At 36.4% G+C, this 16,587-nt stretch overlaps 2 protein-coding genes across 2 annotated transcripts; both read left to right on the top strand.

Annotated features, from left to right (window-relative positions):
• Positions 1–2,079: 2,079 nt before the first annotated feature.
• On the top strand, positions 2,080–2,959 carry LOC116213692 (cytosolic sulfotransferase 7-like). Its single transcript, XM_031548724.1, has 3 exons — positions 2,080–2,257; positions 2,476–2,658; positions 2,751–2,959. Exons 1-3 carry the CDS (start codon positions 2,080–2,082, stop codon positions 2,957–2,959), a joined length of 570 nt encoding a protein of 189 aa, XP_031404584.1.
• An 8,961-nt stretch (positions 2,960–11,920) lies between these two features.
• On the top strand, positions 11,921–12,679 carry LOC116213691 (transcription factor IBH1-like). Its single transcript, XM_031548722.1, has one exon. The coding sequence runs from the start codon at positions 12,179–12,181 to the stop codon at positions 12,677–12,679; it is 501 nt and encodes a 166-aa protein (XP_031404582.1). The 5' UTR covers positions 11,921–12,178.
• The last annotated feature ends 3,908 nt before the right edge of the window (positions 12,680–16,587 follow it).

Raw genomic sequence — 16,587 nt, 5'->3', positions numbered from 1 at the left:
CTCTTCCATATTACCCCCAACTTCTAGTGCTGAATGGGCACGGGAAAGTATAAGTGTAACCTATATATATATATATATATATATATAGAGTAGTATCTCACCCTATTAAATAGGAGTGGAATGTAATTACTTCTATTGAGCAGGGGTAGAATTGTCCATGTATTAATAATTTAATATGCTATATAGATATTAAATAATATCTCTTATTATTGTAATTAAAGATAATATATCCAAAAGAAATATTAAAGAAGAATTTTAATCTCTTACAGTTATTTTATAAGCAATTGATATTTTATTAGTAATTAAATATACATAATTTTAAAGAAATTAATAATTATTAAACTTTAATTAATTAATATTAATAATCATTGTTAGCCTTATAAAAGTTAAATTAAATCAATATTTCATCGAAGTGATTAGTCATTTCATCAAACTTAACATATGAAATATGAGTGAAAAAAAGACAATTGCAAATACAAAATGTAAAAGTATACTAGATTCTACAATTATTAATTTTCTTTCATTGACCAAAATTAGAAATTTTTTTATTTTTTGGGATTTTATTATATTATTAAGTTCTTATGAATTGAATTGGTAATTGAGATCATGTCTATAAAATATCTTACATGAATTATTTGCTTATGAGCTCTTGAATTAATATTATATGGCATGCGTATGATATAGTATATATGAAAGCATATACGTCAATATAAATTATTGTATTAATATCTAATATTTTATAATAAAGTTTTTATAATAAGATTTTTTTACAAAATCCGTGCCACGCACCGGTTCACTAGTCTAGTATATATATAAAGTTGTAACCCAATCAATAAATAGGGTCATAAAGGCAAATATTATAATATCGTGGGGTCAAAATCGTAAATATATATCTAAATACTTTATATTAGTTTGTAAATGTTAATTGATTCCCATTATATATATATATTTAATATCAGAATAATTTTTCATGTTAATTTATATACAATATTATGTTAAATGTTAACATTTGATAGAATTTTGGAAAAAGATAATTTAATAAATGGTGTAGACGCTTTCCTTTCAATAGTATTCGCTGATCTATTTATATGATCCAAAATACAAATAATTATGTCATCATTCAATGCACATAAAAAAAAATTAATTTATGCTGGCTATAAATCAATTCAACAGCACAGGTAATTATGCAGAATCCAAAGTAGAGATAATTAATTTATGTTGAATAATTAATTCAAGTAAAGTCCCATGTTAGGTGAGACAACTTGCGTGCACTATTCTTTGACTTCTTAAAATAATCTTCTGTTAGAAATTCAGCTCTCGTGATCGATGCTCTCAGTATTCCTTCCGCCTTCTGTAACAACTTTCTCGTATGGCTGGCTATATATATAATGACAAACATTATATTTAGTTCATGCAAACTCATTCATATGTACAAAAGCTTATATTACACATTTCAGGTTTCTCCATCTCATGGCTAGACATATAATGGCAAACATTATATTATATTTAGTTCATGCAAACTCTCTCATATATACAAAAGCTTATAATATATACTTCCCAGGTTTCTCCAAAATATTATTTAAATTATAATATCGTGGGGTTAGAATGGTAAATATATATCTAAATACTTTTTATTCGTTTGTAAATGTTAATTGATTCCCATTATATACATATAATGTCAGAATAATTTTTCAGGTTAATTTATATACAATATTATGTTAAATGTTAACATTCGTTCTATGCACATAAAAATTTAATTTAGGTTGGTTATGAATCAATTCAAGGGCACAGATAATTATGCATAATCCAAAGTAGAGATTATTAATCTATGTTTAATAATTAATTCAAGTAAAGTCCCATGTTAGGTGAGACAACTTGCGTTCACTACTCTTTGACTTCTTAAATAATCTGTTGGAAGTTCAGTTCTAGTGATCGATGCTCTCAGTATTCTATCCGCTTTCTCTAACAACTTTCTCGTACGGCTGGCTATATATATAATGGAAAACATTATAATTAGTTGATGCAAACTCTCTCATATATACAAAAGCTTATAATACACTTTCCAGATTTCTCCATCTCATGGCAACTTCATCTGTCAAGGCAGAGCAATGCTTTCTGCCCAATTCCAAGGAAGAGGAGGAATATGTGGAGGAAACTTATAAAAGATACAAAGAACTCATAATCCCAACTCTTCCATTGGAAAAGGAATGGATGAGTGAGAATCTATACATGCTCCAAGGCTCTTGGTACGGCCCCGGTATCGGATTAGAAGGAGCAATCTACCTACATGAGCACTTTAAACCTTGACAGAGCAATGTTCTCCTGGCCACGTCTCCATAATGCGGCACAACTTGGCTCAAAGGCTTAGATCATCTTGATCATGAATAGAGCAATTTACACTAACACGAAGGCACATCCATTTCTCAAAAATAGCGTGCACGAGTGTGTGCCTTTCCTTGAGCTATGCTTGTTCAGGACGACCCCCATCATGGGACCCGGAGATACTTCCCTCGCCTCGCCTGCTGTCCACTCATGTTCCCTACAACACGATGCCCGAGTTAGCCAAGGGTCCCAAACGTTGCCGCACCGTGCACATGTGGAGGGACCCTAAGGACGTGGTTGTTTCCTTCTGGTACTATGCAAGCATCAAGAAAAGAAGTATCGACTGTTGGCGCTTCCGTTGGAAGAGGCAGTTGACTTGTTCTTGCAAGGTGTCTCTCCCTGTGGATCCTTCTGGGATCATGTGTTAGGGTACTGGAAAGCAAGTCTGGAGTACCCTAACAATGTATTGTTCCTGAAATATGAAGACACGAAAATGGATAAGGTATGGCATGTGAAGAGGTTGGCCAAGTTCTTAGGGCAGCCGTTCACCTCCGAGGAAGAGGAGAAGGGCACCGTGCTTGAGATTATGGAGCTTTGTAACATTGGGGAGCTACCGGGAGTACTTCCGAAAAGGTGAGGTTGGTGACTGGAAGAATCATCTGACTCCGAAAATGGCCAATAATATCAATGAGATCACTAAGCAGAAGTTTAAAGGTACCACTCTAATCGATCTCAGTTAGGCATCCATAACTGACAAAACGTCGGCCGTCAGGCTTGCCTAAGTATGGAAGTCGTAACCAATATGCCTCGAGTAAGCACAGAGGAGTAACCAATAACCACGTCTTTATGGCTATATATATATATATATATATATATATATCATGTTTGGGCCGGTTAAAGCTGAAAAGAAAGACCATATCATTGATTGTCTCTTAGGTAACAACTAAGCCACAGAAAAAGAGCAGTTAAGTCCGTTTGCCAATAGAGTTAAATTTTGAAATTGAATTTCATTCTCATTAAAATAGCTAAATGACAACATATATATATATATATATTTAAGTTGGATTATAATAATAGAGTTGAGGAAGAAGATAAAAAAATAATAATTTTGTTTTTTAATTGTGAAAAAAGTAATTAATAATTGAGAGATATTAGTATTAAAAATTTTAATTGAATGGTAATTAAAGATAAAAAAAAGTTGAAGAAAAAACGAGAAAAAGTAATGATTATATTGTTGAATTGAATAAAAATTAAAGTGAAGTGGAGTGGAAAACATTTTCACTCCACAATCAAACGGACCCAATCTCGATTCACAAGCTTATAATCTAATCTTACTTTTACATTCTGTTTGAAATCCAAAAAAATTGCAAGAGTTCCATTCATTTTACAAGAATTCAATTGAATCTTACTGTGTGGTTTCAAAACGATACATAACTGGTTTTAAAAATGCAAGATTTACGTTGGAATTTCAATCGGCCAAAAATCAACCAGATTTAGCTTTCATTCAACTCATTTGAAACTAACTACTTATAATTTTTAAATTTCAAAATCTTTTTCAAATAAATTAATATCTTTCAAATGCATTCCAAACAAGGTAATTCAACTTGATTCACTTAAATTCTTTAATTTTCTAAACAACGTAATTCATTTACAATTGAATTGAATCGAATCGAACCGAACTAAAATGAATTGAATTGAAAACATTTCGGATAGGTGAGTGGTCTCTGGAAAATTGAGAAAGCTCTCTTAAACCCACAGAAATTTATTAATCTTTTATTTCTAAAATATCATTATATTCATATGTATAATGCTTATTTTCAATAATTTTTCTTTCGATTGCACACTGATATTCAGAAATCTAACAAGATCCGACTAGTTCAGTTTGAGCTGAATCGATCACTAAAATGATAAATCTCTTCCAACATGGATTTTCTCAATTAGGAAAACACGAACTTGAGATTTTATTTTAACAGAATAAATGTCGAACTGCTCGAACCAATTGTAGCATATTAGTCAATTTATTTTTATTTGTTTAGAAAATCAAGAACCGGCAAGTTGATGGCTCATAACACAAGTGGGCCAACCATGTTGAGATCCGGAATCCTACCATGCATGTCCCAGAACCGTACTACGAAATAAAATCTAAAATGGTCCAATGTAGGTGAAAGGATTCCAACCACAACAAAGTCCAGCCAAAGAATATATCTTCAAAAGTTAATGTCCAATGCTGGGTATCTCTATATTTGCCAACTTTGCTAAAATTTGAGTGTGACTAATATCGCCTATTTTATAAATAATAAATTTATGTGGAAGCACCGTATTACATAGAAACATTCTGTGAGGAGATCTCACTCCTTAAAAATTGAAAATCCAAAGCAATTGAAGATATTCGATGCAATAAATCAATAGCCACGAGGCAAATCTATTTTGTGAACTACTCGCATTGTGATCGTCCTAATGTCAAAGAGCAGAGTCAAAAGCAATGGAAGTGGTTACTCGTAGAGTTGGGCTCTGCGATGGTTTACCGCTTCCGCGATTACAGCTAGGTTCAAAACACCGACGATGCATCGATCGGATTGATCAACCTTCGAGAGAGAGTCCACCGATGGTCTGGCACTGGAACTGCTTCTCCCGCTGAAGGTCCATCCGGTAACCGACTGAGAGGATGGAGTTTGGAAGGGGCAGGGAAAACGGGAGAATCGTGGTGGGGTTGGGGGTGGACGAGGGGCATTTTTGCAATTTCTGCGAGGGAGTATTTTGCAATTTTCATAGCTTTTTGGAGATTACAATATTACACAGTCGATACGATTAGCCCATATCTGCTGTCACACCAGCCGCAGATAAGAAGTTCAAAGGTAAGTCCATAAATCGTATCGATGATTCTGACCACGGATATGGCCAGTCGTATCGATGAGATCGATCGATCACCACCGGGGAAGAAGTTCAAAGGTATCCCATTAATCCAACTCAGTTAAGGCATCCATGACTGACAAAAACATAAGGCCGACCTCCATCCAGAAGCTATTTTTTGTCTTAAAAAATTCGTCGTAGCTTTAGCAATGGTCATTACACAAACACACACACACACACATATATCACTAAGAGTCACCGGTTTGAGCAATGAATTTGGGCTACATGGTTGAACCCATAGACAACCTGTAATGTAACTCCCCAGTTCACCTGACTGTTTAAATTCTGCATTATGTGTGTGTGTGTGTGTGTGTGTATATATATATATATATTTACTTTGGTGCATTGGATTAGTTTCAAGAGCGAGAGAGGAGTGAAGACGTTATTCTAGTAATTCTTTGGCAGCTTCTTAACTTCAAATCTGATCCTTGTCCACTCTCAGGTTCATCAAAAGACCCTTCAGGTTCTACAGGAGATAGCATTCTGAGTGCTTGTTGAGGTCGTCTTGGTGTTTCATTATTTTCCCGTCAGGCGTCTCACGGGTCAGAAATGGCAATCTCCACTCGGTTACGTTGCATAAAATGGTATGGATGATCAAACGAAAGATAATTCATAGTTTAGCTTGGGTAAGCAGCCCACTCTGGATTATGATCATTTCCAGGACTGAACTGCATTGCAGAAGTCTCAGAATTCCATGTTCTCGAGCTCAGTTCAAGAGACCTTAGCATCTGCCTTTTCCCAGTGCAACTGTGACCACGATGCCCCAGTTTTGTATATTTCAGTTACTTCGTATTTATTGTGTTCGGGCTTCCACCCCATAATTGATCATCCAACAGGATGCACAGGTTTTGGAGAAACGGATATGTAGGACTTTGCTATGTAATACTGACTGGGATACTTTATAGGAGACCATCTTCAGTTAGGATGGCAATGGTTCGATTCACCTTTCGATCAAAAACTCAAGTCATGTTTGGTTTTTTGATCAAGAACCGAACAAGAAGTCACGTTTGGGTAGGATTCGGATTTCATTATTTTCTTGTCCATATACAAATGAATAAACCAAACCAAAAGTGCAAGTCCGGTATCAAATTCAAAAGACTACTTCATCATCATGTACCAAAATTCGAACTTGAAGATGCCATTGTTTTCCCGGTTCATGTAACTTTTTTATGGCTTATTCAGCCTAGAGAATGTCGCATCAGCTCTCAGTTCCGTAAAACTCATATCAATCAAATGTACTGATCTGCGCCAACTCGACCTCCATTCGGCATCGAGTTGTAATTACCGTATAAGGCTTTATAAATATATGGTTCTTTGCTAGAAAGTAGAGTTGGTAGTGGCACTCCATTGCATCGGAATGAGGCATGCGGCCGCGTCGGCAACTAAGGAAAGACCACTTAAGGGACTAACACTCTTAAAGTATAGGGACTAAGTTACACATTAAAAAAACAACAAAAATCAGCCTCAAAATATTATTTTGGACTATTGTGTATAACCATATCCTTTTCACATCATATAAAATGATTATTTCAATAAGTTTTACTAATCAGAATCAAACTTAAAACTCTTAAACTTTATACTAGTTGCTTCCACTCCATGACACTATTTTTTTTATTTTTCCTCTCATTAGACCCCTTACACATCCCTTTTTCAGCATAAGAATTTATGGGTGCTTCAATCAATTAACTAATTAATTATCTTATCAACTCAAATATTAACAAGAAATATATAATTTGGGCAATGTCTTCTCTTTAAGTGTCCCAATTGGGGTGACACATGTCCTTGAGCTACAGGCCCGTGCTTGGTGGTCCTAATCACAATTTGATTAGGGCAAAATGATTATCTGCTCATCTCAAAGACCCTAGCCCTAATTATGAGGTTGGTTAGAAAGTCTAAATCCAAAAGGGGTTGATGTATGCCAATTAATAGGCAAATATGAGGCCCACCCATGTTCTCCCCCCTAGCCCTCTTTTTCTAGCCATTTCAAAGATCATTAATAATCATCATTAGTGCAGCAATTAAAGGCACACATATCTTCGATTCGATATTGATTTTCGTATTTGTCCAAGATTGTGATTATTAGGAAAATAAGAGCCTTGAGCTGAAAGAACCAACATATATATGTACATTATTATTATTATTATTATTATTATTAAGTAATAAATAACTAAATTACACTATATCTGACAGTGTTAATCTTTTATCTTAAACGGTTGTAGTCATATCAAGATCTCACATGGTATGAAATGCAAGTTTGATATGTCATGCACACCTGGCCACATACGTACACAACACAGAGGGATGGACTCAGGATTTGGCTCGAAAAGCTACGAGGAGCTTGGAACAGTGATTAGGGGGATATAATTTCGATTTAAGGGAGCGGGGAGCTTGAGTAATTAGAACAATATGTTATTTTTTGATAGCATCAAAATTCGAACGCATTTGTATAACAACCCTCTATAACCCACTTATGCATAACCCTTAATAATCCGCAATTCCACTTGCCACACTGTTTCTCGTAGAATCACACAATCTTACTTTCGGTACACGCGCTTAGTGAATCTCTTACGAGATTGGTGTTGCCAAGCGTACCAGGGCACAGTCCCAAGGATTGGTAGCGAAACCATGAGCCGACCTCACCGTGCTAGAGCGTAGCGCCACGGCGCGGAAGTTCGTAGGTCTAGTCAACAACTTGGTTTAGGAAAGATATCGTGCACAAGTTCGGAATTCATTAAAAGCATCTCTTACTCATAGTCAAGTCAATGCCCAAATGAGGATAATTCTCATCAATCATAGGCTAACATAACCTTGTGTTTCACCACAAAAAATTAGGACATGTGTCCTTGTAAATAAGAAAAGGGCAATTAAGTTGGTGATGATTTGAAACACCTTTTTCATACTTAAATAAGAAAAATTACCAAGATATGTGTCGATTAAAGTGGTTGTGTGCTTATTTTCCTAAAATATAAATTCACCTTTTTTATACTTACCAAAAGTCCATAGGTCTAGTCGGCAGCCGGGTTTAGGAGAGATGTCGTGGCAGAGGATAGACAATGACGGTCAGACGATTACGCGGCCCGAGGATTTAGCCGCTAGGATTCTCCCCAAATACGAGTGAGCGCTAACAATAGGATGATGTCGAGAGAGATGACTAGAAGCTGGTCTTTAGTGTAGTTCACAGCCTTAGATGACTAGTGGGAGAGTTGTGTGGCTTCATGGCTGAGTTAGCCGGAAGTGGAATGAAGCGTTGAGTCCGGCCACTAGAAGCCGAAAAGGGTGAGCTCGGGCCGGAACCTTAGCTCATGGAGACCACCTTGATCGGGAATCAAGTCGGGTAGAAGGATATACCGATGGATTGGTGGGATCGCTTTGGAAAGCTATTGCATGATAAGAAAAATGGTGTTGGTAAGATAGATATTGAACTACGGTGCAATAAAGTAAAGATAAGGTAAAGGTGCGTGGTGTAAAGCCATTTTGTGATTGATGTCGGGGAGGAGATACAATAGATGGGTCTAGTTCTTATAGACAAGAAACCGGGAAATAAACGGTTAAACTTAGTAATTAGCTAACCTAATATTATGTGGGAAATACCATCCACTTATTTCTAATTAAGCAAAGCAAATGCAAGGGAAGCTCCATAGTGTTCTTTTTCATTTCCATGTTCAGGAAATATTCATTCCTATCTTGGAGTCGTCTGCCTTGAGAAATGGAGGAAGTGAGTAAGATATTTTCCATGTAGTACGTTCACATCCATTTGGCAATGTATGGATATCCTTTATAGAATTTCCTTCCATGTCTCTTCCTTGTTTGGCCTTGAGAATATCCAATATCCATGTGTGTAAGAGCACATAATCTTCCTTGTACGGAGTAATCTTTGCACGTTCAATATCCTCCATATTGGGGCAATATCTTGGACACACTATGCATAGGAAATTCCCTAAAATGAAGAATTTGTCCACATTCGTCTTCGCCTACGCTTGGAAACAAATCTATAATTTCCATTCATGAGCCGCTAACCCAATACACGGTTGTCCAGATCGGGTTGTGTTGTGGATTCGGGTAGGTCTTGTAACGTGGGCTTGAATTGTGGACCATCCTCCTCGCATGGGTCAATCTCGCGGGCTTCACACATCTATGCCTCATTTACCACAAAGCGCGAAAAATGAGTGTAAACACACAATTAAAAGAAGCTATAAGGGAGCTGCTCACTTCCCTTAAGCCCCTCCATCCATCCCTGCAAGAAATACACACACGCACATATATATATATATATGTACAAATTCAATACAAGAACATTATAGGATAGCCACATTACTCGTAATGTGATTGGGTTTGATATGCCATATATATATTCTAACAAAATAGAAACTTGGTTAATTATATACCTCTTTTTTCAAAATTTATATCATTATTTATTCGTTCAAAAATTGAAAGACGGACATCTCAATAATCTTATATACATATATACGCTTGCTAATTGATGTTCGAACAAAACTCGACTGACGACTATTAATTGGACTGCTTTAATGTAAATTATTTTCATTTCTTTTTTTTTAATGGAAATGTTGAGTCACAGCAAATGTTGTCATTTTCATGAGTTCATTGTCGGGAAGAGTGATGATCAACGACCTTTTTAGTAACCTTTCTGTTAACAACTAAAAATCAAGAAACGTGACAACTTGCTCATAATTTAATTATCTTTAAAAATTTGACATATTCGACCCGAATATATTTGCCAGCTAAAATAAAATCAACTCAATCAAGAATTGGATGAACAAATCTTTCGGGTAAAAATTAATCAACGCCTTTGTCCTAATGCTTTAGCTGGCTAGCAATAGCATTGAGACGATGATGTCTACATTTATGCGCATCCTTATGGTACCGCAGTTTTAAAGCGAAAACTTCGGAATCTCTTCTGTTGCTATAGTGTATATGTAACTTTTTAATTTCAAGACAATTTTCTCGAGTTCAATCTCGAATTTGGAGGATTACTATTATGTGTATAAGCAGATTGTCATCTAATGATATCGTATGTGACCCAAAAACAAATCTAAGTATATCTGTTATATTTCACACAATGTGATCTTAAAGGTAAGCTAAGAAAAAAAGAACTTAATCGATATATATACACACACAGAGGGAGAGGGAGAGGGAGAGACTATATGTTGAAAGATCAAAGTCGATGGTCTCTTGGAAGTTGCGGTAGGAGGTAATGAGCTCACAAGTTTATCACAAGTGCATATAGATATATTTATTGTGTGCGTAAGGGGGTCATATTTCGACGATTTCATCGGTTGTGATTTCTCAACAGTCATTATGCGTATCGCAATATAGATTCTAAACAATTTGTCTGTCCTATTGATCAAATGACCATATAGCGATTTATTGGTCAGTTCTTGTCCTACTAGATTATTATATACCTCTAAACCGACTTATTGGTAAGTTGGCATATCAGATTGCAACTCGTGAATTGTAAGATGATATCGTCCTTTGATCTACTTAATTAGATCACATATATACCAAGAGGAGGTTTTAGTCTTTAGAATATACATAAACATATACATATACATATTTAAAAGAATGAGAAAGGCAGACGTATATATATGGACTTTGTGTTTGAAAGACAGGACAAAGGAATGGGAAGGGAACAAAGGATGAGAAGAGTGGGTCCGGGAGGTCCATGTGAGGGAAAAAATAGGAGCCATGTGCACTCATATGGTAGTTGGGCCTACTCAGGCCCACAAAAATTGGCGCTTCTCGAGTGAGAGGCAGTAGTGTATTGGCACATGTCTTTACTAAGAATTTAGGAATAAAAGGAATTTTTGATTCAATTCTCGCTATTATTAGATCAATGTTACTATCATTGATCTGGTACTTGAATTTTCTTTTCCTTATATTAAGTTCATAAACCTCCCTCAGATTGTTAAAAGAAAAAAAAAAAGGCACCTCCTTCCCTCCCGGTCATAGTTGACGAGGGATTTACTCATCCATCCATCCTTCCATTCGATCTTCTAGACCCTGGCATCGCCTCATCTATACCCGAAAGCAAGAGCTTCTATGAAGTCATCAAGACACAGTACTATCTAAACACCGACTTATTGGATTGTCTTTCTCTCTTCACGGGGCGATTCGATCGCTATTGAGTCAGGGAATATGATACCGACATGGTACTCTAGAATATTGTATGTGATTTTATGATAATTTACTCTTGTGTTTAAGTCAAACACACGAGTAATTTTCTGTATTTCCAAGTGTAGCTCGATTAATTTATTGACTAAATTCAATATCTAGTAATATTAAATAATAACATTTCTCCTACCGAAAAAAATAGTAACATTTCATGATATCACATTTGTAAATATATATGTGTTATATATACCAGCTGTCATATTCGGTGACCAAGAAAAGTATATTATATTATAAACTAAATCAAATGGGTCTTGATCCTATTAGCGTTCTTGACTAAATATTGGGTTAGTGTTAGTCATCCACTTGAATGTACAACACCCAATTAAAATGATTAAAAGTGAAAAACTGGCTCCATAATAAGTTTACAGATTCTCACTTTCAAGTATTTTAATTGAATATTACACGTTCAAGTGAATGAATAACACTCTCCTAACATTTGCTATGCATTCTTTCCCCTTTTCATCCCTTTTCTTCCCCTTCTGTTTATATTTATCTCACTCTCTTCACATGTTTCATGTCTCTTCCAAAACATCTCTCTCCCTATCTTGAATCTGTACAGATAGATAGATAGATACAGTGTGTCAGAAGTCAGAACTAAATTTTCCTTTTTATCCCCTCCCAATCATCAGTTTTGTGTCAGTCTGTCAGAGGCTAATCCCTCATTCCTTGTTTTCTCCCTGTCCTCGCAGTTCGATATATGATCCATTCCGCAACAACACAGGGCATGAAATAGTGTTCACAAACCCTACAAACCCTAATGGGATCACTATCTGATTTGAACAATGTCAGCAGCCACCTAAAATCCCGGTTTGCTCGAGGGTTCCTCCGAGCCTTGGCTCGGATACATAACCTGAGTCCTCCTCCCGCTTCTTCTTCATCGAACCAAGACTTTGCCCTTCGGAAGTGCCAAAGGGTCAAGCTGGCTGCCTATGCATCCATGGCTTCAGCCTTCGGGAAAAGGAGAGTGTGGAGCCGAGCGATGCTCCAGAGGATCCGATGCCATAGTTCATCGGTAAGACGAGGTAAAGTCCGTCAACATATGAGAACAATGAGACGGTCCGGGAAGAAGAGGAAGAAGATAGGCCGAGAATTAGCAGCAAAGGCTCAGGATGTTAAGAAGCTCCGGAAGCTCGTTCCAGGCGGTGAGTCAATGGACCTTGAGGGTCTGTTGCGAGAGACAGCTCATTACGTCAAGTGTCTGGTTACCCAGGTACAAGTGATGCGAAGTATCGCCGATTTCTGTTCTTGTCCGCCTTGAGTTTGAGTTGCGCACGTGTTATAGTTTATTTCACCTTCTTCTTCGGAATAACTTATGACCCGTAAAACATGGTATCGAAGTTGGTCATATATATATATAGATGTCGCAAAGATAAATTTGGGAAATGATTACATGGATATACTGGTGCGTATAATCAGCCAATTTCCGATGTTCAAGTGCTGTACATGTGCTTCAACCCCACATCGCACTATATATATATGCTCATGTATGTCAAATGCTCTGCAAAATTAAATTATTAGTAGATGGTCATGGACCTCTATATGCTGTTCTTGAATTTAATTTATACCTATATTTTTCGTGGGTGTGTGTGTATTTATGCATATATGATGTGCGATAATTATGATTAGGTGTCCCTGTGATTGGCTTAATTTGGTGATATATTCCTTCAAATTTTGTTATAAAATATGGTGTTATTAAAGTAATTTTCTTTAGAATTATAGCATGCACATAATATTTTGGAATTTCATTTGGGAATTAATTAATGAATTTCAAATGAAATCCTTTTTGATAGACATAATAACTCAGCAACTCAATTTTTAAGAGATATATGTATATGCTTCCTTTTTTAAGAAAAATTGGGTTTTAAATGCTATAATAATCTTCTATCATAAGAAGTCAGATAATATAATGTAGTTAATCTTATTTGAATAATACTGAATTAGAAGACATGGGAATAAGCAAGCCTGTGGGCATATGTAATTAGAAAACATACATATAAACCGACTAACCAAAAAGAAGCGAATACTAATTCATAGCTCATAATTATATATGGTTTTTTTCGGTTACAAGTAAGGTCTATTGGACTAGTATAATGAAATAAAAATCGTAATAGCTAATAAAGGGGCACTAGTAGTCCTACTGAATATATAACTGAAACTCTTCGATTACCAAGTGGGAGAATGTGCCGCTACACTACATTCTTTTTTTTTATCATTATGTGTTTGTGCCTCATATATATCGGAATATCTCGTGATTTTATAGAACAAAAGTATCAAAATGTTGAGAAATGCCTATAGATGGTAGTCTTCTGTGAGCATTTTTTCAAATGGAGATCCTAAAATCATTCCAAGTTTCTCTTTACAGTTGTATGGAAACACACAAAATATTCAGTTAGTTAAAAACATTTGATGTTCTATTTCGGTTATCTATAAACATAAATCCATCAACACTAAATTAACATATATGTCCTGATTAAATTCCTTCTTGGTTTTTCTAATTTCATGTTGAGGACCATGTAACTTAATTTGAAGTAGTTATTACTTAATGTTGTGATCCGAAGCTTCCGTTTCTTTGGTGAAGCTGAGTGCAGGCTAAGGAAATGGCGTGGTACTCAAAATCATGAACTGACATCATGTTATATGATTAACCGATCATTTGCCGCTTGTGGAAACCAATATTTCCCAAGACTTGAACTGACCGATGTTAACATGATCTGGAAACCATATAGAACTACTCATCCTAACACGAGATCGGTACCATCTCAGAATTCTGAATAACCTGGAATAAATTTCTATATAAGTCAGAAAAGAGATACAGGAAGTATTGAGCATATTGATTTATAAGAAGTTTATCAATAAGAAAAGAAAATATGAAGATGGTCAAACTGATGATGAGATGGTTTATTCTTAATGGCAAATTTTCTTTTCCGGTGTGCTGTTCACTACCTGGTACTCCGAAGTCCAACGATTCCCACCTAGTTTAAATTCAACCTTAATCGGTCCAATAAAAAGTAAAACTTTCTTAAGAGTGGATATTATTTATTCATAAGATTCGAATTCAAAATTTAATTGTGTACACGTAGACACCAAACCACCTTAACAAACTCACTTTGATTCTTAATGGCAATAAATTTCCACTCAGCATCTTAAGCAAATAATATACAAAACTCCTGCCACTTATCCAAAAAATATACAAAAACCCTGGAGAAAAACCATATTGTCCCAAAATACAACTTTTTCAAAATTATGTAATCGCCTCAAATCTTTTATATATTTTTCAAAAGGAGGCCCTTCTTCAACAATTTTGGGTTTGGGCCTATATATAGCCCGATCACGGAGTGCCATCAAGGTGCCCAGTGTCGAAGTGGTCGTGGTCGAGCCATCTCAACTCTCTCAGCCTCTTAACTGACTGAAACAATTCAATTCAAGTCCAGGAGGTCCTCATCAAGTCGCCTCGATCCCTCCTCCCCTTAGGTTGGCACAAATCTGAGTTGTGGTTGAGGGAGGGGTTCGGGCGGACAGGGAGCCAAAGCAAAAGACATTTGCGACAACTTGTTGTCTAGCCAGGGCCACTGGCTTTGTTCGCTCTACCTCGGGCACAATCCTTGAACTGCATAGGGAGTGGATAGTTTGGAAACTATGGAAAATAACTGTGATGACTCGATGATTATTTTCCGGGAAAGCAACGGAAATGAAGGGATGGAGTCATCTAACAGGATATCCAATTTTCAGCCTATCTTATGGATAGTCAGATTCATGAGCTTGGAAGAATGGACCAATATGGGGCCTCTCCCCCATTGTTCAGCTACTGTTTTTAGCCATTATTGGGCTTCTTCTATAACCCTAACCTGTCATCTTCTGCAAGGACCCACTAGACATAGTTCCTTATGTGAATGGTCCTTCTCTGAAGTTGGATCCAATGAAAATGAACCACCAGGGAGTGCAGTATCTCACGCCAACTCGAAACCCTTCAAGCTCGAGAAAAGAAGATAGTATTGTGTCCGGTAGATCAGATCTCTTGTTGCGGTATCTGATCATTCGTAGTCCCTCGCAAGAAAGCTACACTGGAAACAACCTTGTTCTTCTTATGATGGGGTGAATGCTTAAACTAGCCAGGTTTAAGGTTTAGGTGCCCCCAGCTCATGCTTTTTACTGGCCCGATATGTCGTGGCCATGATGGCTGTGTAACGGTTGCTATCCAGCACGTTATCCAGAGAAACTGCTAAAAATCGGTAATCGCAGGGGAACTTGTTCTTATTCGTGCATGTGTTTTCATACTAGAATGCACAAATCTGTATCATGGGCGATGAATTTGGAAGTATGCTTTAGTAGCAAGATGCATAACCAAGTTCCAGACACTACAATGAATCTGAAAAAAACGTCGGCATAGGGTATGCCGGCGTTCTTCCCAACGTTTTAAAAAACGTTACCGTTGACCTAGTTGGAGAGGATTCCCGACGCTTTTTGAAAAATGTTGGCAAAAATCACCTTTGATGGACGCTTCAAAACATCGGCTCAAAACGAGAAAGAGCCATTGGGAATTTCAGTCGATGACTAATAACTATTGAAGATCATCTTAAGTTTAGTCTCGGAAGAATTATTTCATCAACATCATCCTCAATAATATTTTGTGTTTTATGAAAACATATTTTCATAAAGAGATAATAAGTTGCCATTTTTATTGAGTTATGAAGACCAATGATAACATATTACCATGCGGTGACATCATGCTTCCTCTCGCATATTTGCAATTTGACAACATATTTGACAATATTCAATTGCAAAATGACAAACTGTTAACAAAAATTTTGAAATTTAAAAGCAGAGACCAATGTTTGATAAGGTCACCATCGATGAAAAGCATCGGCATAGGGTAAATAGAAGACGGCGTTTACATTCGTGTCGGCTAAAGTTGAAAAAACATCGGCATATGATTAACAAAAGCCGACATTTTAAAAAACATCGACTAAAACCAGTCAATCCCGACGTTTTTCTAGACGGTGGGATTGACCAATTTCGACCAATAAAACATCATGGCAAAAGCCCAATTTGTTGTAGTGAGATAGATATTTCCTCGCGCTGTTTCAACTTCTGGAGTCGAACAAGCATCACTAGTCAGGAAAAGTTGTCATGATTTGAAATGACCGAAATTAGTTCAACCCAGTACAA

This window comes from Punica granatum, chromosome 7 (assembly GCF_007655135.1).
Source record: "Punica granatum isolate Tunisia-2019 chromosome 7, ASM765513v2, whole genome shotgun sequence".
Lineage (NCBI taxonomy): Eukaryota > Viridiplantae > Streptophyta > Magnoliopsida > Myrtales > Lythraceae > Punica > Punica granatum.
The sequence above is the reverse complement of the archived record's forward strand: the minus strand, read 5'-3'. Positions and strand labels throughout refer to the sequence as shown.